General features: G+C 49.4%; 1 protein-coding gene across 1 annotated transcript in view; it reads right to left on the minus strand.

Annotated features, from left to right (window-relative positions):
* The window catches only part of PSMD7 (proteasome 26S subunit, non-ATPase 7), a 74,986-nt gene that overhangs the window by 17,182 nt on the left and 36,217 nt on the right, over positions 1-21,587 (minus strand). The window contains exons 3-4 of the mRNA XM_063945466.1: positions 17,604-17,696; positions 17,350-17,447 (exon numbers count right to left, since the gene is read on the minus strand). Of these exons, the coding sequence (XP_063801536.1) occupies positions 17,350-17,447; positions 17,604-17,696 (191 nt within the window). The remainder of the gene's footprint in view (positions 1-17,349; positions 17,448-17,603; positions 17,697-21,587) is intronic.

Genomic DNA, 21,587 nt, shown 5'->3' on the forward strand with positions numbered 1-21,587 from the left:
TATGAGAGGCAGAGGAGGGAACACATACACCGACTGGTACACCCACGGTGTTACCAGAGCGTCCACAGCTATTGCCTGAGGGTCCCTTGACCTGGCGTAATACCTGTCCAGTTTTTTGTTGAGGCGGGACGCCATCATGTCCACCCTTGGTTTTTCCCAACGGTTCCCAATCATGTGGAAGACTTCTGGATGAAGTCCCCACTCTCCCGGGTGGAGGTCGTGTCCACTCCCGGAATGAACACTGCTGACAGTGCTATTACATGATTTTCCGCCCAGCGAAGAATCCTTGCAGCTTCTGCCATTGCCCTCCTGCTTCTTGTGCCGCCCTGTCTGTTTACGTGGGCGACTGCCGTGATGTTGTCCGAGTGGATCAGCACCGGCTGACCCTGAAGCAGAGGTCTTATTTGGCTTAGAGCATTGTAAATGGCCCTTAACTCCAGAAAATTTCTGTGAAGTGATGTCTCCAGGCTTGACCCCAAGCCCTGGAAATTTCTTCCCTGTGTGACTGCTCCCCAGCCTCGCAGGCTGGCATCCGTGGTCACCAGGACCCAGTCCTGAATGCCGAATCTGCGGCCCTCTAGAAGATGAGCACTCTGCAACCACCACAGGAGAGACACCCTTGTCCTTGGGGACAGGGTTATCCGCTGATGCATCTGAAGATGCGATCCGGACCATTTATCCCGCAGGTCCCACTGGAATGTTCTTGCGTCGAATCTGCCAAATGGGATTGCTTCGTAGGAAGCCACCATTTTTCCCAGGACCCTTGTGCATTGATGCACTGAGACTTGGCCTGGTTTTAGGAGGTTTCTGACTAGCTCGGATAACTCCCCGGCTTTCTCCTCCGGGAGAAACACCTTTTTCTGGACTGTGTCCAGGATCATCTCTAGGAATAGAAGACGAGTCGTCGGGATCAGCTGCGATTTTGGGATATTGAGAATCCAACCGTGCTGCCGCAGCACTACTTGCGATAGTGCTAACCCGACTACCAACTGTTCCCTGGATCTCGCCCTTATCAGGAGATCGTCCAAGTAAGGGATAATTTAAAACTCCTTTCCTTCGGAGGAGTATCATCATTTTGGCCATTACTTTGGTAAAGACCCGGGGTGCCGTGGACAATCCAAACGGCAGCGTCTGAAACTGATAGTGGCAGTTCTGTACCACAAACCTGAGGTACCCTTGAGAAGGGTAAATTGGGACATGACCAGATACACCATATAATCCCCTTCTTCCAGGTTTGCGATCACTGCTCTGAGTGACTCCATCTTGAATTTGAACCTCTGTATGTAAGTGTTCAAAGATTTAGATTTAAAATAGGTCTCACCGAGCCGTCCGGCTTCGGTATACCAACAGCGTGGAATAATACCCCTTTCCCTGTTGCAGGAGGGGTACCTTGATTATCACCTGCTGAGAATACAGCTTGTGAATGGCTTCCAATACCGCCTCCCTGTCGGAGGGAGACGTCGGTAAAGCAGACTTTAGGAAACGGCGAGGGGGAGACGTCTCGAATTCCAATTTGTACCCCTGAGATACCACCTGAAGGATCCAGGGGTCCACTTGTGAGTGAGCCCACTGCGCTCTGAAATTCTTGAGACGGGCCCCCACTGTGCCGGAGTCCGCTTGTAAAGCCCCAGCGTCATGCTGAGGACTTGGCAGAAGCGGGAGAGGGCTTCTGTTCCTGGGAACTGGCTGTCTGCTGCAGCCTTTTTCCTCTTCCTCTGCCACGGGGCAGAAAAGAGGAGCCTTTTGCCCGCTTGCCCTTATGGGGCCGAAAGGACTGCGCCTGATAATACGGCGTCTTCTTATGTTGAGAGGCTACCTGGGGTAAAAATGTGGATTTCCCAGCCGTTGCCGTGGCCACCAGGTCTGATAGACCTACCCCAAATAACTCCTCCCCTATATAAGGCAATACTTCCATATGCCTTTTGGAATCCGCATCACCTGACCACTGCCTCGTCCATAACCCTCTTCTGGCAGAAATGGACAGCGCACTTACTCTTGATGCCAGTCGGCAAATATCCCTCTGTGCATCACGCATATATAGAAATGCATCTTTTAAATGCAATATAGTCAGTAATATACTGTCCCTATCCAAGGTATCAATATTTTCAGTCAGGGAATCCGACCAAGCCACCCCAGCACTGCACATCCAGGCTGAGGCGATTGCTGGTCGCAGTATAACACCAGTATGTGTGTATATACATTTTAGGATATTCTCCTGCTTTCTGTCAGCAGGTTCCTTAAGGGCGGCCGTATCAGGAGACGGTAGTGCCACCTGTTTTGACAAGCGTGTGAGCGCTTTATCCACCCTAGGGGGTGTTTCCCAACGTGCCCTATCCTCTGGCGGGAAAGGGTATGATGCCAATAACTTTTTAGGAATTATCAGTTTTTTATCGGGGGAAACCCACGCTTCATCACACACTTCATTTAATTCATCAGAATCAGGAAAAACTACGGGTAGTTTTTTCTCACCAAACATAATACCCTTTTTAGTGGTACTTGTAATCTCAGAAATGTGTAAAACATCTTTCATTGCTTCAATCATGTAACGTGTGGCCCTACTGGAAGTCACATACGTCTCTTCACCGTCGACACTGGAGTCAGTATCCGTGTCGGCATCTGTATCTGCCATCTGAGGTAACGGGCGCTTTAGAGCCCCTGATGGCCTTTGAGACGCCCCGACAGGCCCAAGCTGAGTAGCCGGCTGTCTCATGTCATCAACTGTCTTTTGTAAAGAGCTGACACTGTCACGTAAGTCCTTCCATAAGCCCATCCACTCAGGTGTCGACCCCCTAGGGGGTGACATCACCATTACAGGCAATTGCTCCGCCTTCACATCAGTTTCCTCCTCATACATGTCGACACAAACGTACCGACACACAGTACACACACAGGGAATGCTCTAATAGAGGACAGGACCCCACTAGCCCTTTAGGGAGACAGAGGGAGAGTATGCCAGCACACACCAGAGCGCTATATATAGACAGGAATACCACTATATAACGTGCTTTTCCCTTTATAGCTGCTGTTATTATCAAAACTGCGCCAAATTAGTGCCCCCCCTCTCTTTTTTACCCTTTTCTGTAGTGCAGGACTGCAGGGGAGAGTCAGGGAGACGTCCTTCCAGCGGAGCTGTGATGGAAAATGGCGCCCGTGTGCTGAGGAGATAGGCTCCGCCCCCTTCTCGGCGGCCTTTTCTCCCGCTTTTTGCTGTATTCTGGCAGGGGTTAAAATACATCCATATAGCCCCGGGGGTTATATGTGGTGTATTTTCGCCAGCCAAGGTGTTTACATTGCTGCTCAGGGCGCCCCCCCCTAGCGCCCTGCACCCTCAGTGACCGGAGTGTGAAGTGTGCCTGAGGAGCAATGGCGCACAGCTGCAGTGCTGTGCGCTACCTTGTTGAAGACTGATGTCTTCTGCCGCCGATTTTTCCGGACCTCTTCTTGCTTCTGGCTCTGTAAGGGGGCCGGCGGCGCGGCTCTGGGACCGGACTCCGAGGCTGGGCCTGTGTTCGGTCCCTCTGGAGCTAATGGTGTCCAGTAGCCTAAGAAGCCCAAGCTGGCTGCAAGCAGGCAGGTTCGCTTCTTCTCCCCTTAGTCCCTCGATGCAGTGAGCCTGTTGCCAGCAGGTCTCACTGAAAATAAAAAACCTAAAACTAAACTTTTTCTAAGAAACTCAGGAGAGCCTCCTAGAAAGCACCCTTCTCGGCCGGGCACAAAAATCTAACTGAGGCTTGGAGGAGGGTCATAGGGGGAGGAGCCAGTGCACACCGGGTAGTCCTAAAGCTTTTACTTTTGTGCCCAGTCTCCTGCGGAGCCGCTATTCCCCATGGTCCTTACGGAGTTCCCAGCATCCACTAGGACGTCAGAGAAAATATTATTTTTTTAAATGGAATGGTAAAAATAAGAAAAAAAAAAAATGCGTGGGGTCCCCCCTCCTAAGCATAACCAGCCTCGGGCTCTTCGAGCCGGTCCTGGTTCTAAAAATCCGGGGGAAAAACGGACATGGGATCCCCCGTATTTTTAAAACCAGCACTGGGCTCTGCGCCTGGTGCTGGTGCAAAAAATACGGGGGACAAAAAGCGTAGTGGTCCCCCGTATTTTTTTACACCAGCATCGGGCTCCACTAGCTGGGTAGATAATGCCACAGCCGGGGGTCACTTTTAGACAGCGCCCTGCGGCCGTGGCATTAAATACGCAACTAGTCACCCCTGGCCGGGGTACCCTGGAAGAGTGGGGACCCCTTCAATCAAGGGGTCCCCCCCCTCCAGCCACCCAAGGGCCAGGGGTGAAGCCCGAGGCTGTCCCCCCCATCCAAGGGCTGCGGATGGGGGGCTGATGGCCTTTTCAAAATTGAAAGAATAATAAGAATTTACTTACCGATAATTCTATTTCTCGGAGTCCGTAGTGGATGCTGGGGTTCCTGAAAGGACCATGGGGGATAGCGGCTCCGCAGGAGACAGGGCACAAAAAGTAAAGCTTTTACAGGTCAGGTGGTGTGCACTGGCTCCTCCCCCTATGACCCTCCTCCAGACTCCAGTTAGGTACTGTGCCCGGACGAGCGTACACAATAAGGGAGGATTTTGAATCCCGGGTAAGACTCATACCAGCCACACCAATCACACCGTACAACTTGTGATCTAAACCCAGTTAACAGTATGATAACAGAGGAGCCTCTGAAGATGGCTCCCTAAACAAAATAACCCGAAATAGTTAACAATAACTATGTACAAGTCTTGCAGATAATCCGCACTTGGGATGGGCGCCCAGCATCCACTACGGACTCCGAGAAATAGAATTATCGGTAAGTAAATTCTTATTTTCTCTATCGTCCTAAGTGGATGCTGGGGTTCCTGAAAGGACCATGGGGATTATACCAAAGCTCCCAAACGGGCGGGAGAGTGCGGATGACTCTGCAGCACCGAATGAGAGAACTCCAGGTCCTCTTTTGCCAGGGTATCAAATTTGTAAAATTTTACAAACGTGTTCTCCCCTGACCACGTAGCTGCTCGGCAGAGTTGTAATGCCGAGACCCCTCGGGCAGCCGCCCAGGATGAGCCCACCTTCCTTGTGGAATGGGCCTTAACAGAATTAGGCTGTGGTAGGCCTGCCACAGAATGTGCAAGTTGAATCGTGTTACAAATCCAACGAGCAATCGACTGCTTAGAAGCAGGTGCACCCAACTTGTTGGGTGCATACAGTATAAACAGCGAGTCAGATTTTCTGACTCCAGCCGTCCTTGAAATGTATATCTTTAAAGCTCTGACAACGTCCAACAACTTGGAGTCTTCCAAGTCGTTTGTAGCCGCAGGCACTACAATAGGCTGGTTCAGGTGAAACGCTGACACCACCTTCGGGAGAAAATGCGGACGCGTCCGCAGCTCTGCCCTATCTGAATGGAAAATTAAATAAGGACTTTTATAAGATAAAGCCGCCAGTTCTGATACTCTCCTGGCCGAAGCCAGGGCCAGTAACATAGTCACTTTCCATGTGAGATATTTCAAATCCACCTTCTTAAGTGGTTCAAACCAATGGGATTTGAGGAAATCTAAAACTACATTTAGATCCCACGGTGCCACCGGAGGCACCACAGGAGGCTGTATATGCAGTACTCCTTTGACAAAAGTCTGGACCTCAGGAACTGAGGCCAATTCTTTTTGGAAGAATATAGACAGGGCCGAAATTTGAACCTTAATAGATCCCAATTTGAGACCCATAGACAATCCTGATTGCAGGAAATGTAGGAAACGACCCAGTTGAAATTCCTCCGTCGGAGCATTCCGACCCTCGCACCATGCCACATATTTCCGCCAAATGCGGTGATAATGCTTTGCGGTGACTTCTTTCCTTGCCTTAATCAAGGTAGGAATGACTTCTTCAGGAATGCCTTTTTCTTTTAGAATCTGGCGTTCAACCGCCATGCCGTCAAACGCAGCCGCGGTAAGTCTTGAAAAAGACAAGGACCCTGCTGAGGCAGGTCCCTTCTCAGAGGTAGAGGCCACGGATCGTCCGTGACCATCTCTTGAAGTTCCGGGTACCAAGTCCTTCTTGGCCAATCCGGAGCCACTAGTATCGTTCTTACTCCTCTTTGCCGTATAATCCTCAATACCTTTGGTATGAGAGGCAGAGGAGGAAACACATATACCGACTGGTACACCCAAGGTGTTACCAGCGCATCCACAGCTATTGCCTGCGGATCTCTTGACCTGGCGCAATACCTGTCCAGTTTTTTGTTGAGGCGAGACGCCATCATGTCCACCATTGGTTTTTCCCAACGGTTTATTATCATGAGGAAAACTTCTGAATGAAGTCCCCACTCTCCCGGGTGAAGATCGTGTCTGCTGAGGAAGTCTGCTTCCCAGTTGTCCACGCCCGGGATGAATACTGCTATCACGTGATTCTCCGCCCAGCGAAGGATCCTGGCAGCTTCTGCCATTGCACTCCTGCTTCTTGTGCCGCCCTGTCTGTTTACATGGGCGACTGCCGTGATGTTGTCCGACTGGATCAACACCGGTCTTCCTTGAAGCAGAGGTTCCGCCTGGTTTAGAGCATTGTAGATTGCTCTTAGTTCCAGAATGTTTATGTGAAGAGACTTTTCCAGGCTCGTCCACACTCCCTGGAAGTTTCTTCCCTGTGTGACTGCTCCCCAGCCTCTCAGGCTGGCGTCCGTGGTCACCAGGATCCAATCCTGTATGCCGAATCTGCGGCCCTCCAGTAGATGAGCCTCCTGCAACCACCACAGAAGAGATACCCTTGTCCTTGGAGACAGGGTTATCCGCTGATGCATCTGAAGATGCGATCCGGACCATTCGTCCAGCAAATCTCCCTGAAAATGTTTTGCGTGAGATCTGCCGAATGGAATCGCTTCGTAAGAAGCCACCATTTTTCCCAGGCCTCCTGTGCATTAATGCACTGATACTTGGCCTGGTTTTAGGAGGTTTCTGACTAGGTCGGATAACTCCCTGGCTTTCCCCTCCAGGAGAAATACCTTTTTCTGGACTATGCCCAGAATCATTCCTGGGAACAGCAGACGTATCATCGGAAAAAACAGCTGCGATTTTTGGAATATTTAGAATCCACCCGTGCTATCGTAGAACTACTTTAGATAGTTCTTTTCCGACCTCCAACTGTTCTCTGGAACTTGCCCCTTTCAGGATATCGTCCAAGTAAGGGATAATTAAGATGCCCTTTTCTTTGAAGAGAGTCATCTTTTCGGCCATTACCTTGGTAAAGGCCCGGGGTGCCGTGGATAATTCAACGGCAACTTTTGAAACTGATATTGACAGTTCTGTATCACGAACCCGATGTACCCTTGTTGAGAAGGGCAAATTTGGACATGGAGGTAATCCTTGATGTCCAGGGACACCATATAGTCCCCTTCTTTCCGGTTCGCTATCACTGCTCTGAGTGACTCCATCTTGATTTGAACCTTTATGTAAGTGTTCAAAGATTTCAGATTTAGACTATGTCTCACCAAGCCGTCTGGCTTCAGTACCACCATATAGTGTGGAAGACTAATACCCTTTTCCTTGTTGTAGGAGGGGTACTTTGATTATCACCTGCTGGAATTACAGCTTGTGAATTTTTCCCAATACTGCCTCCCTGTTGGAGGGAGCCGTTGGTAACGCAGACTTCAGGAACCTGCGAGGAAAAGATGTCTCGACTCTCCAATCTGTACCCCTGGGATAATACTAGTACGATCCAGGGGTCAACTTGCGAGTGATCCCACTGCGCGTTGAGACTCTTGAGACTACACCCCCACCTAACCTGAGTCCGCTTACACGGCCCCAGCGTCATGCTGGGGACTTGGCAGACGCGGTGGAAGGCTTCCTTTCCTGGGAAGGAGCTGTCTGCTGCAGTCTACTTCCCTTTCCTCTATGTCTGGGCAGATATGACTGGCCTTTTGCCCGCTTGCCCTCATGGGAACGGAAGGATTGAGGCTGAAAAGACGGTGTCTGTTTCTGCTGAGATGTAACTTGGGGTAAAAAGGTTGGATTTCCAGCTGTTGCCGAGACCCCCAGGTCCGTTGGACCGACCCCAAATAACTCTTTCCCTTTATACGGCCATACTTCCATGTGTCGTATGGGATATGTATCACCTGACCACTGTCGTGTCCATGACATCTTCTGGGAGATATGGATCACGCACTTATTTTGATGCCAGAGTGCACATATCCCTCTGTGCATCTCGCATACATAAATATATAATGCATCCTATTAAATGCTCTATATCAATCAATATTTTCAGTCAGGGAAACCGACCAAGCCAACCCAGCACTGCATCTCCAGGCTGATGGCGATCGCTGGTCGCAGTATAACCACCTTATGTGTGTATATACTTTTTAGGATATTTTTCCAGCTGCCTATCAGCTGGCTCCTTGAGGGCGGCCGTATCTGGAGACGGTAACGCCACTTGATAAGCGTGTGAGCGCCTTATTCATTCCCAACGCGCCCTAACTTCTGGCGGGAAAGGGTATAACGCCAATATTTGCTATCGGGGTAAACCCACGCATCATCACACACTTTATTTTATTTTATCTGATTCAGGAAAAACTACAGGTAGTTTTTTCACTCCCACATAATACCCTTTTTTGTGGTACTTGTAGTATCAGAAATATGTAACACCTCCTTCATTGCCCTTAACGTGTGGCCCTAATAAGGAATACGTTTGTTTATTCACCGTCGACACTGGATTCAGTGTCGGTGTCTGTGTCTGTGTCGACCGACTGAGGTAAATGGGCGTTATTAAAAACCCCTGACGGTGTTTCTGAGACGCCTGGACCGGTACTAATTGTTTGTCGGCCGTCTCATGTCGTCAACCGACCTTGCAGCGTGTTGACATTCTCACGTAATTCCCTAAATAAGCCATCCATACCGGTGTCGACTCCCTAGAGAGTGACATCACCATCATAGGCAATTGCTCCGCCTCCTCCAACATCGTCCTCATACATGTCGACACACACGTACCGACACACAGCACACACACCGGGAATGCTCTGACAGAGGACAGGACCCCACTAGCCCTTTGGAGAGACAGAGGGAGAGTTTGCCAGCACACACCAAAAAAACGCTATAATTACATAGGGACAACCTTATATAAGTGTTTCTCCCTTATAGCATCTTTAATATATTTATATCGCCAATTTAGTGCCCCCCCTCTCTGTTTAAACCCTGTTTCTGTAGTGCAGTGCAGGGGAGAGCCTGGGAGCCTTCTCTCCAGCCTTTCTGTGAGAGAAAATGGCGCTGTGTGCTGAGGAGATAGGCCCCGCCCCTTTTTCGGCGGGCTCGTCTCCCGCTATTTATTGTATTTAGGCAGGGGTTAAATATCTCCATATAGCCTCTGGGGGCTATATGTGAGGTATTTTTAGCCTTATATAGGTTTACATTTGCCTCCCAGGGCGCCCCCCCCCAGCGCCCTGCACCCTCAGTGACTGCCGTGTGAAGTGTGCTGAGAGGAAAATGGCGCACAGCTGCAGTGCTGTGCGCTACCTTTAGAAGACTGCAGGAGTCTTCAGCCGCCGATTCTGGACCTCTTCTTGCTTCAGCATCTGCGAGGGGGCCGGCGGCGAGGCTCCGGTGACCATCCAGGCTGTACCTGTGATCGTCCCTCTGGAGCTTCATGTCCAGTAGCCAAGAAGCCAATCCATCCTGCACGCAGGTGAGTTCACTTCTTCTCCCCTCTGTCCCTCGTTGCAGTGATCCTGTTGCCAGCAGGAATCACTGTAAAATAAAAAACCTAAGCTAAACTTCTCTAAGCAGCTCTTTATGAGAGCCACCTAGAATTGCACCCTTCTCGGCCGGGCACAAAAATCTAACTGGAGTCTGGAGGAGGGTCATAGGGGGAGGAGCCAGTGCACACCACCTGACCTGTAAAAGCTTTACTTTTTGTGCCCTGTCTCCTGCGGAGCCGCTATCCCCCATGGTCCTTTCAGGAACCCCAGCATCCACTTAGGACGATAGAGAAATTGGTTTTTCCAGTAGTACTACAAGTCCCAGCAAGCCTCCCCCGCAAGCTGGTACTTGGAGAACCACAAGTACCAGCATGCGGGAGAAAAACGGGCCCGCTGGTACCTGTAGTTCTACTGGGAAAAAAAATAAGAATTTACTTACCGATAATTCTATTTCTCGTAGTCCGTAGTGGATGCTGGGACTCCGTCAGGACCATGGGGAATAGCGGCTCCGCAGGAGACAGGGCACAAAAGTAAAAGCTTTAGGATCAGGTGGTGTGCACTGGCTCCTCCCCCTATGACCCTCCTCCAAGCCTCAGTTAGGATACTGTGCCCGGACGAGCGTACAATTAGGAAGGATTTTGAATCCCGGGTAAGACTCATACCAGCCACACCAATCACACTGTACAACCTGTGATCTGAACCCAGTTAACAGCATGATAACAGCGGAGCCTCTGAAAAGATGGCTCACAACAATAATAACCCGATTTTTGTAACAATAACTATGTACAAGTATTGCAGACAATCCGCACTTGGGATGGGCGCCCAGCATCCACTACGGACTACGAGAAATAGAATTATCGGTAAGTAAATTCTTATTTTCTCTGACGTCCTAGTGGATGCTGGGACTCCGTCAGGACCATGGGGATTATACCAAAGCTCCCAAACGGGCGGGAGAGTGCGGATGACTCTGCAGCACCGAATGAGAGAACTCCAGGTCCTCCTCAGCCAGGGTATCAAATTTGTAGAATTTTGCAAACGTGTTTGCTCCTGACCAAGTAGCAGCTCGGCAAAGTTGTAAAGCCGAGACCCCTCGGGCAGCCGCCCAAGATGAGCCCACCTTCCTTGTGAAATGGGCATTTACATATTTTGGCTGTGGCAGGCCTGCCACAGAATGTGCAAGCTGAATTGTACTACACATCCAACTAGCAATCGTCTGCTTAGAAGCAAGAGCACCCAGTTTGTTGGGTGCATACAGGATAACAGCAAGTCAGTTTTCCTGACTCCAGCCGTCCTGGAAACCTATATTTTCAGGGCCCTGACAACATCTAGCAACTTGGAGTCCTCCAAGTCCCTAATAGCCGCAGGTACCACAATAAACTGGTTCAGGTGAAACGCTGACACCACCTTAGGGAGAAACTGGGGACGAGTCCGCAGCTCTGCCCTGTCCGAATGGACAATCAGATATGGGCTTTTGTGAGATAAAGCCACCAATTCTGACACTCGCCTGGCCGAGGCCAGGGCCAACCGCATGGTCACTTTTCATGTGAGATATTTCAAATCCACAGATTTGAGCGGTTTAAAATGTGATTTGAGGAATCCCAGAACTACGTTGAGATCCCACAGTGCCACTGGAGGCACAAAAGGGGGTTGTATATGCAGTACTCCCTTGACAAACTTCTGGACTTCAGGAAGTGAAGCCAATTCTTTCTGGAAGAAAATTGACAGGGCCGAAATTTGAACCTTAATGGACCCCAATTTGAGGCCCATAGACACTCCTGTTTGCAGGAAATGCAGGAATCGACCGAGTTGAAATTTCTTCGTGGGGCCTTCCTGGCCTCACACCACGCAACATATTTTCGCCACATGTGGTGATAATGTTGTGCGGTCACCTCCTTCCTGGCTTTGACCAGGGTAGGAATGACCTCTTCCGGAATGCCTTTTTCCCTTAGGATCCGGCGTTCCACCGCCATGCCGTCAAACGCAGCCGCGGTAAGTCTTGGAACAGACATGGTACTTGCTGAAGCAAGTCCCTTCTTAGCGGCAGAGGCCATGAGTCCTCTGTGAGCATTTCTTGAAGTTCCGGGTACCAAGTCCTTCTTGGGCAATCCGGAGCCACGAGTATAGTTCTTACTCCTCTACGTCTTATAATTCTCAGTACCTTGGGTATGAGAAGCAGAGGAGGGAACACATACACCGACTGTTACACCCACTGTGTTACCAGAACGTCCACAGCTATTGCCTGAGGGTCTCTTGACCTGGCGCAATACCTGTCCAGTTTTTTGTTCAGGCGGGACGCCATCATGTCCACCTTTGGTCTTTCCCAACGGTTCACAATCATGTGGAAGACTTCCCGATGAAGTCCCCACTCTCCCGGGTGGAGGTCGTGCCTGCTGAGGAAGTCTGCTTCCCAGTTGTCCACTCCCGGAATGAACACTGCTGACAGTGCTATCCCATGATTTTCCGCCCAGCGAAGAATCTTTGCAGTTTCTGCCATTTCCCTCCTGCTTCTTGTGCCGCCCTGTCTGTTTACGTGGGCGACTGCCGTGATGTTGTCCCACTGGATCAATACCGGCTGACCTTGAAGCAGAGGTCTTGCTAAGCTTAGAGCATTGTTTTATGTGGAGAGAAGTCTCCAGACTTGATCACACTCCCTGGAAATTTTTTCCCTGTGTGACTGCTCCCCAGCCTCTCCGGCTGGCATCCGTGGTCACCAGGACCCAGTCCTGAATGCCGAATCTGCGGCCCTTTAGTAGATGAGCACTCTGCAGCCACCGCAGAAGAAACACCCTTGTCCTTGGAGACAGGGTTATCCGCTGATGCATCTGAAGATGCGATCCGGACCATTTTTCCAGCAGATCCCACTGAAAAGTTCTTGCGTGAAATCTGCCGAATGGAATCGCTTCGTAAGAAGCCACCATTTTTCCCAGGACCCTTGTGCAATGATGCACTGACACTTTTCCTGGTTTTAGGAGGTTCCTGACTAGCTCGGATAACTCCCTTGCTTTCTTCTCCGGGAGAAACACCCTTTTCTGAACTGTGTCCAGAATCATCCCTAGGAACAGCAAATTGTCGTCGGAAACAGCTGCGGTTTTGGAATATTTAGAATCCACCCATGCTGTCGTAGAACTACTTGAGATAGTGCTACTCCGACCTCCAACTGTTCTCTGGACCTTGCCCTTATCAGGATATCGTCCATTTTCTTTGAAGAAGAATCATCATTTCGGCCATTACCTTGGTAAAGACCCGGGGTGCCGTGGACAATCCAACCGGCATCGTCTGAACTGATAGTGACAGTTCTGTACCACGAACCTGAGGTACCCTTGGTGAGAAGGGCAAATTGGGACATGGAGGAAGCATCCCTGATGTCCCGGGACACCATATAGTCCCCTTCTTCCTGGTTCGCTATCACTGCTCTGAGTGACTCCATCTTGATTTGAACCTTTGTATGTAAATGTTCAAATATTTCAGATTTAGAATAGGTCTCACCGAGCCGTCTGGCTTCAGTACCACAATATAGTGTGGAATAATACCCCTTTCCTTGTTGTAGGAGGAGTACTTTAATTATCACCTGCTGGGAATACAGCTTGTGAATTGTTTCCAATACTGCCTCCCTGTCGGAGGGAGACGTTGGTAAAGCAGACTTCAGGAACCTGCGAGGGGGAGACGTCTCGAATTTCCAATCTGTACCCCCTGGGATACTACTTGTAGGATCCAGGGGTCCTGTACGGCCCCAGCGTCATGCTGAGGACTTGGCAGAAGCGGTGGAGGGCTTCTGTTCTTGGGAATGGGCTGCCTGCTGCAGTCTTCTTCCCTTTCCTCTATCCCTGGGCAGATATGACTGGCCTTTTGCCCGCTTGCCCTTATGGGGACGAAAGGACTGAGGCTGAAAAGACGGTGTCTTTTTCTGCTTAGATGTGACTTAGGGTAAAAAAGGTGGATTTTCCAGCTGTTGCCGTGGCCACCAGGTCCGATGGACCGACCCCAAATAACTCCTCCCCTTTATACGGCAATACTTCCATGTGCCGTTTGGAATCTGCATCACCTGACCACTGTCGTGTCCATAAACATCTTCTGGCAGATATGGACATCGCACTTACTCTTGATGCCAGAGTGCAAATATCTCTCTGTGCTCTATAGTCAATAAAATACTGTCCCTGTCAAGGGTATCAATATTTTCAGTCAGGGAATCCGACCAAGCCACCCCAGCGCTGCACATCCAGGCTGAGGCGATAGCTGGTCGCAGTATAACACCAGTATGTGTGTATATACTTTTTAGGATATTTTCCAGCCTCCTATCAGCTGGCTCCTTGAGGGCGGCCGTATCTGGAGACGGTAACGCCACTTGTTTTGATAAGCGTGTGAGCGCCTTATCCACCCTAAGGGGTGTTTCCCAACGCGCCCTAACTTCTGGCGGGAAAGGGTATACCGCCAATAATTTTCTATCGGGGGAAACCCACGCATCATCACACACTTCATTTAATTTATCTGATTCAGGAAAAACTACATGTAGTTTTTTCACACCCACATAATACCCTTTTTTGTGGTACTTGTAGTATCAGAAATATGTAACACCTCCTTCATTGCCCTTAACATGTAACGTGTGGCCCTAAAGGAAAATACGTTTGTTTCTTCACCGTCGACACTGGAGTCAGTGTCCGTGTCTATGTCGACCGACTGAGGTAAATGGGCGTTTTAAAGCCCCTGACGGTGTTTGAGACGCCTGGACAGGTACTAATTTGTTTGCCTGCCGTCTCATGTCGTCAACCGACCTTGAAGCGTGTTGACATTATCACGTAATTCCTTAAATAAGCCATCCATTCCGGTGTCGACTCCCTAGAGAGTGACATCACCATTACAGGCAATTGCTCCGCCTCCTCACCAACATCGTCCTCATACATGTCGAGACACACGTACCGACACACAGCACACACACAGGGAATGCTCTGATAGAGGACAGGACCCCACTAGCCCTTTGGGGAGACAGAGGGAGAGTTTGCCAGCACACACCAAAACGCTATAATTATACCGGGACAACCTTTATATAAGTGTTTTCCCTTATAGCATCTTAATATATAATCATATCGCCAAATAAGTGCCCCCCCTCTCTGTTTTAACCCTGTTTCTGTAGTGCAGTGCAGGGGAGAGCCTGGGAGCCTTCCCACCAGCAGTTCTGTGAGGGAAAATGGCGCTGTGTGCTGAGGAGATAGGCCCCGCCCTCTATTCCGGCGGGCTCTTCTCCCGGTTTTTCTGAGACCTGGCAGGGGTGAAATACATCCATATAGCCTCAGGGACTATATGTGATGTATTCTTTTTAGCCAGAAAAGGTATTAACATTGCTGCCCAGGGCGCCCCCCCCAGCGCCCTGCACCCTCAGTGACCGTTGGTGTGAAGTGTGCTGAGAGCAATGGCGCACAGCTGCAGTGCTGTGCGCTACCTCATGAAGACTGAAAAGCCTTCAGCCGCCGGTTTCTGGACCTCTTCTTACTTCGGCATCTGCAAGGGGGTCGGCGGCGCGGCTCCGGTGACCCATCCAGGCTGTACCTGTGATCGTCCCTTTGGAGCTAGTGTCCAGTAGCCTAAGAAGCAAATCCATCCTGCACGCAGGTGAGTTCACTTCTCCCCTAAGTCCCTCGTTGCAGTGAGCCTGTTGCCAGCAGGACTCACTGAAAATAAGAAAACTATCAAAACTTTTACTCTAAGCAGCTCTTTATGAGAGCCACCTAGATTGCACCCTTCTCGGCCGGGCACAAAAACCTAACTGAGGCTTGGAGGAGGGTCATAGGGGGAGGAGCCAGTGCACACCACCTGATCCTAAAGCTTTTACTTTTGTGCCCTGTCTCCTGCGGAGCCGCTATTCCCCATGGTCCTGACGTAGTCCCAGCATCCACTAGGACGTCAGAGAAATACCCAAATAAAAACAGGACACGCACACCGTGAGAGTAAAACTTTATTTCACACATGTCGACACACACATACTTACCTATGCTCACACGCCGACCTCTGTCCACTTGTCCAAGTAGAATCCAAGGTGTACCTGAAAATAAAATTATACTCACCTGATCCAGTATCCTGTGGTCTTTTATTATAATCCACGTACTTGCCAAAAAAAAAAAAAACGAACACCCGGACCAGGCGGACTGAAAGGGGTCCCATGTTTACACATGGGACCCCTTTCCCCGAATGCAGAGACCCACCCGTGACTGCTGTCACAGAAAGGTCTCTTCAGCCAATCAGGAAGCGCCACTTCGTGGCACTCTCCTGATTGGCTGTATGCGCGTCTGAGCTGGCAGACAGCGCATCGCACAGCTCCCTCCATTAGTTTCAGCCGCTGACCGGGGGTGACCTCACCGCTGACCGCAAAGTTCCCACCATTGAATATAATGTTAAGGCTTTGCGATGCGCTGTCTGACAGCTCAGACGCGCATAGCCAATCAGCAGAGTGCCACAACGTTGCGCTCGCTGATTGGCTGAAGGGACCCTCTGTGACAGGAGTCACGTGGGGTCCCGGCATTCGTGGAAAGGGGTCCCAGGTGTAAACATGGGACCCCTTTCAGTCCGTTTGGTCCGGGTTGCCATTTTGTTGTTTTGCCAAGTACGAGGATTATTTAAAAAGATCCGGACACTGGATCAGGTGAGTATAATTTTATTCACAGGTACCCCGGATTCTTCAGTGACGAGGGGGGCGTGGCAGTCGGCGGGTCAACATAGGTAAGTATGTGTGTGTCGACATGTATGAAATAAACTTTTACTTTCACGTGTGTCTCCTGTTTTTATTTGGGTATTTTTTCCCAGTAGAACTACAGGTACCAGCGGGCCCGTTTTTCCACCCGCATGCTGGTACTTGTGGCTCTCCAAGTACCAGCTTGCAGGGGAGGCTTGCTGGGACTTGTAGTTATTCTGGAAAAAACAATATTCTATCATTTTACTCAAGGCTATCAGCCCCCCATCCGCAGCCCTTGGATTGGGGGGGGGGGGGGGGGGGGGGGACAGCCTCGGGCTTCACCCCTGGCCCTTGGGTGGCTGGGGGGGGACCCCTTGATTGAAGAGGTCCCCACTCCCCCAGGGTACCCCGGCCAGGGGTGACTAGTTGGATATTTAATGCCACGGCCGCAGGGCGCTGTATAAAAGTGACCCCCGGCTGTGGCATTATCTGTCCAGCTAGTGGAGCCCGATGCTGGTGTAAAATATACGGGGGACCCCTACGCTTTGTCTCCCTACGCTTTGTCTCCCGGTGCTGGTTTTAAAAATACAGGGGATCCCCTGTCAGTTTTCCCCCCGGATTTTTAGAACCAGGACCGGCTCGAAGAGCCCGAGGCTGGTTATGCTTAGGAGGGGGGACCCCACGCAATTTTTTTTCGGGGTTTTTCACGTTTTTTTTTACATTTTCACAAGTCTAATCAAAATCCGTCAAATCGGCCGTTTTTCGACAGCGGGACTGTCGAATCCGTTTTTTATTGAATATGTTGAATTCCGGCACCCACTTGCCGGAATTCGACGGTCGAATTGTGTTGAATTAAAAAACGGGCGAAAAATTGCCACGATTCGCCGGCAATTGCATATACCCCCTAGTCTCTATCTTGCATCTTTGGTTAGATGCTATTAGTTAAACCACATGAAGCCAGCAGACACTCACGCTGCCCGCTAGGGTTCAGAAATAAATTCAATAACACGTGGAAACTTACAGAATTTGGACAATATCTTTTCATCAGCTCGTTGATTGCAATGTCATTTTTATGCAGTTTGGGTCCTGTGTGGTACCAGCCAACTATACGTTCCCGAGCTGGAATGGAGGAAGAAAAAAAAAGAATTCAAATGTATATTATGAATCAAGTCTACTAGTCTTAGGTCGGAAACTAATCTGTATTCTTATAGAGAAAGTTTTCTATAAAAAGAAGGCATTTTATTTACAGCAAGACATGTACAAAGCAGAACTCACCATTTACTTTCTTGAACATGCCATACATGTTCTCCAGGTAGTCGTGGTCCAGAAACCAGACAGAATCATCCTTATCATCTTCATCAAATGGAACTGCAAGAAGAGAGCTGTAATATCAGATCGTAGAGCAAGCAACAACTATCGCAATATCAAAACTCGGCATGAAACTATGTAAGGGCCTCAGGAGAGCTGGATTTCAGGACAGGGGCAGTCAACGTCTTGCTCTACGGCAGCTGAGGAACTACACATATCTGCATTGCTTGAAACCGTTTGGTTGTTAGGGCATGCCAAATTTGCTGCAGGAAATGCTGGAATTTGTAATTCCACAGCAGATGGCATGCCACAAGTTGCTTATCTCTATTCTAGAAGAAAACAGAAGCAAAAGATCTGTGTTAAGGGTTGATGTATAATGCAGAAAAAATATTGTGCAGAAGTTGCTCATAGCAACCAATAAGCTTCCACCTATCGTTTTATAGAATGTACTTAATTGATCCTATGTCAAAGCTGATAAGTTGCAATAGGCAACTTCTCCACTGTTTTCACTGCTTGATACATCAACCTCTTCATTCCAAAAACACTTATGGTAAAACTCAATGTACTGTAAGAGACACGTGAAGGGGATAAATACACATCTTCTGCATTGCGCTAAATCAGTTGTACAGTCTCAACTTTTATATGCTAGGAGCTGCCACCTCAGGCTCTCACATGGCCTGCATACAACTTGCCATTTGCAAGGAGTTTTGTTGTGTCAACTTTCTAGTTGTCCGTTATGTTCTAATGTTATATGTAATTCTCCATTGTTCATCCTATCGCTCCTGTTCGGCTCAGAAAAAAAAAAAAAGAGGATTTTGGTACTTACCGATAAATCTATTTCTCTGAATCCTCTAGGGGACACTGGAGCATCCTTAGACATTAGGGGTGTGAAGCTTGCAACCGGAGGTGTGGCACAATCTAAAAATAAGAATTTACTTACCGATAATTCTATTTCTCGGAGTCCGTAGTGGATGCTGGGGTTCCTGAAAGGACCATGGGGAATAGCGGCTCCGCAGGAGACAGGGCACAAAAAGTAAAGCTTTAGGATCAGGTGGTGTGCACTGGCTCCTCCCCCTATGACCCTCCTCCAAGCCTCAGTTAGGTACTGTGCCCGGACGAGCGTACACAATAAGGAAGGTTTTATGAATCCCGGGTAAGACTCATACCAGCCACACCAATCACACTGTACAACCTGTGATCTGAACCCAGTTAACAGTATGATAACAGCGGAGCCTCTGAAAAGATGGCTCACAACAATAATAACCCGATTTTTGTAACTATGTACAAGTAATGAAGATAATCCGCACTTGGGATGGGCGCCCAGCATCCACTACGGACTCCGAGAAATAGAATTATCGGTAAGTAAATTCTTATTTTCTCTATCGTCCTAGTGGATGCTGGGGTTCCTGAAAGGACCATGGGGATTATACCAAAGCTCCCAAACGGGCGGGAGAGTGCGGATGACTCTGCAGCACCGAATGAGAGAACTCCAGGTCCTCCTTAGCCAGGGTATCAAATTTGTAGGATTTTACAAACGTGTTTGCCCCTGACTAAATAGCCGCTCGGCAAAGTTGTAAAGCCGAGACCCCTCGGGCAGCCGCCCAAGATGAGCCCACCTTCTTTGTGGAATGGGCATTTACATATTTTGGCTGTGGCAGGCCTGCCACAGAATGTGCAAGCTGAATTGTATTACACATCCAACTAGCAAAAGTCTGCTTAAAAGCAAGAGCACCCAGTTTGTTGGGTGCATACAGGATAACAGCAAGTCAGTTTTCCTGACTCCAGCCGTCCTGGAACCTATATTTTCAGGGCCCTGACCACATCTAGCAACTTGGAGTCCTCCAAGTCCCTAGTAGGCGCAAGACACCACAATAAGCTGGTTCAGGTGAAACACTGACACCACCTTAGGGAGAGAACTGGGGACGAGTCCGCAGCTCTGCCCTGTCCGAATGGACAAACAGATATGGGCTTTTTTGAGAAAAAAAAACCCACCAATTTGACACTCGCCTGGTCCAGGCCAGGTCCAAGAGCATGTTCACTTTTCATGTGAGATGCTTCAAATCCACAGATTTGACTGGTTTTAAACCAATGTGTTTTGAGGAATCCCAGAACTACGTTGAGATCCCACAGTGCCACTGGAGGCACAAAAGGGGGTTGTATATGCAATACTCCCTTGACAAACTTCTGGACTTCAGGAACTGAAGCCACTTCTTTCTGGAAGAAAAATCGACAGGGCCGAAATTTGAACCTTAATGGACCCCAATTTGAGGCCCATAGACACTCCTGTTTGCAAGAAATGCAGGAATCGACCGAGTTGAAATTTCTTCGTGGGGCCTTCCTGGCCTCACACCACGCAACATATTTTCGCCACATGTGGTGATAATGTTGTGCGGTCACTTCCTTTCTGGCTTTGACCAGGGTAGGAATGACCTCTTCCTGAATGCCTTTTCCCTTAGGATCCGGCGTTCCACCGCCATGCCGTCAAATGCAGCTGCGGTAAGTCTTGGAACAGACATGGTACTTGCTGAAACAAGTCCCTTCTTAGCGGCAGAGGCCATAAGTCCTCTGTGAGCATCTCTTGAAGTTCCGGGTACCAAGTCCTTCTTGGCCAATCCGGAGCCATGAGTATAGTTCTTACTCCTCTACGTCTTATAATTCTCAGTACCTTAGGTATGAAAAGCAGAGGATGGAACACATACACCGACTGGTACACCCACGGTGTTACCAGAACGTCCACAGCTATTGCCTGAGGGTCTCTTAACCTGGCGCAATACCTGTCCCGTTTTTTGTTCAGACGGGACGCCATCATGTCCACCTTTGGTAATTCCCAACGGTTTACAATTATGTGGAAAACTTCCCCATGAAGTTCCCACTCTGCCGGGTGGAGGTCGTGCCTACTGAGGAAGTCTGCTTCCCAGTTTCCATTCCCGGAATGAAACACTGCTGACAGTGCTATCACATGATTTTCCGCCCAGCGAAAAGTCCTTGCAGTTTTTGCCACTGCCCTCCTGCTTCTTGTGCCGCCCTGTCTATTTACGTGGGCGACTGCCGTGATGTTTTATCCCACTGGATCAATACCGGCTGACCTTGAAGCAGAGGTCTTGCTAAGCTTAGAGCATTATAAATTTACCCTTAGCTATATTTATGTGGAGAAAAGTCTCCAGACTTGATCACACTCCCTGGAAATTTTTTCCTTGTGTGACTGCTCCCCAGCCTCTCGGGCTGGCCTCCGTGGTCACCAACATCCAAAACTGAATGCCGAATCTGCGGCCCTCTAGAAGATGAGCACTCTGTAACCACCACAGGAGAGACACCCTTGTCCTTGGATATAGGGTTATCCGCTGATGCATCTGAAGATGCGATCCGGACCATTTGTCCAGCAGATCCCACTGAAAAGTTCTTGCATGAAATCTGCCGACTGGAATTGCTTCGAAGGAAGTCACCATTTTTTTTATCATGGCCCTTGTGCAATGATGCACTGATTTTAGGAGGTTCCTGACTAGCTCGGATAACTCCCTGGCTTTCTCTTCCGGGAGAAACACCTTTTTCTGGACTGTGTCCAGAATCATCCCTAAGCACAGGAGACTTGTTGTCGGGATCAGCTGCGATTTTGGAATCTTTAGAATCCACCCCTGCTGTTGTAACAGTATCCGAGATAGTGCTACTCCGACCTCCAACTGTTCCCTGGACTTTGCCCTTATCAGGAGATCGTCCAAGTAAGGGATAATTAAGACGCCTTTTCTTCGAAGAACCACCATCATTTCGGCCATTACCTTGGTAAAGACCCGGGGTGCCGTAGACAATCCAAACGGCAGCGTCTGAAACGGATAGTGACAGTTCTGTACCACGAACCTGAGGTACCCTTAGTGATAAGGGCAAATTTGGGACATGGAGGTAAGCATCCCTGATGTCTCGGGACACCAGATAGTCCCCTTCTTCCCGGTTCGTTAT

This window comes from Pseudophryne corroboree, chromosome 11 (assembly GCF_028390025.1).
Source record: "Pseudophryne corroboree isolate aPseCor3 chromosome 11, aPseCor3.hap2, whole genome shotgun sequence".
NCBI lineage: Eukaryota > Metazoa > Chordata > Amphibia > Anura > Myobatrachidae > Pseudophryne > Pseudophryne corroboree.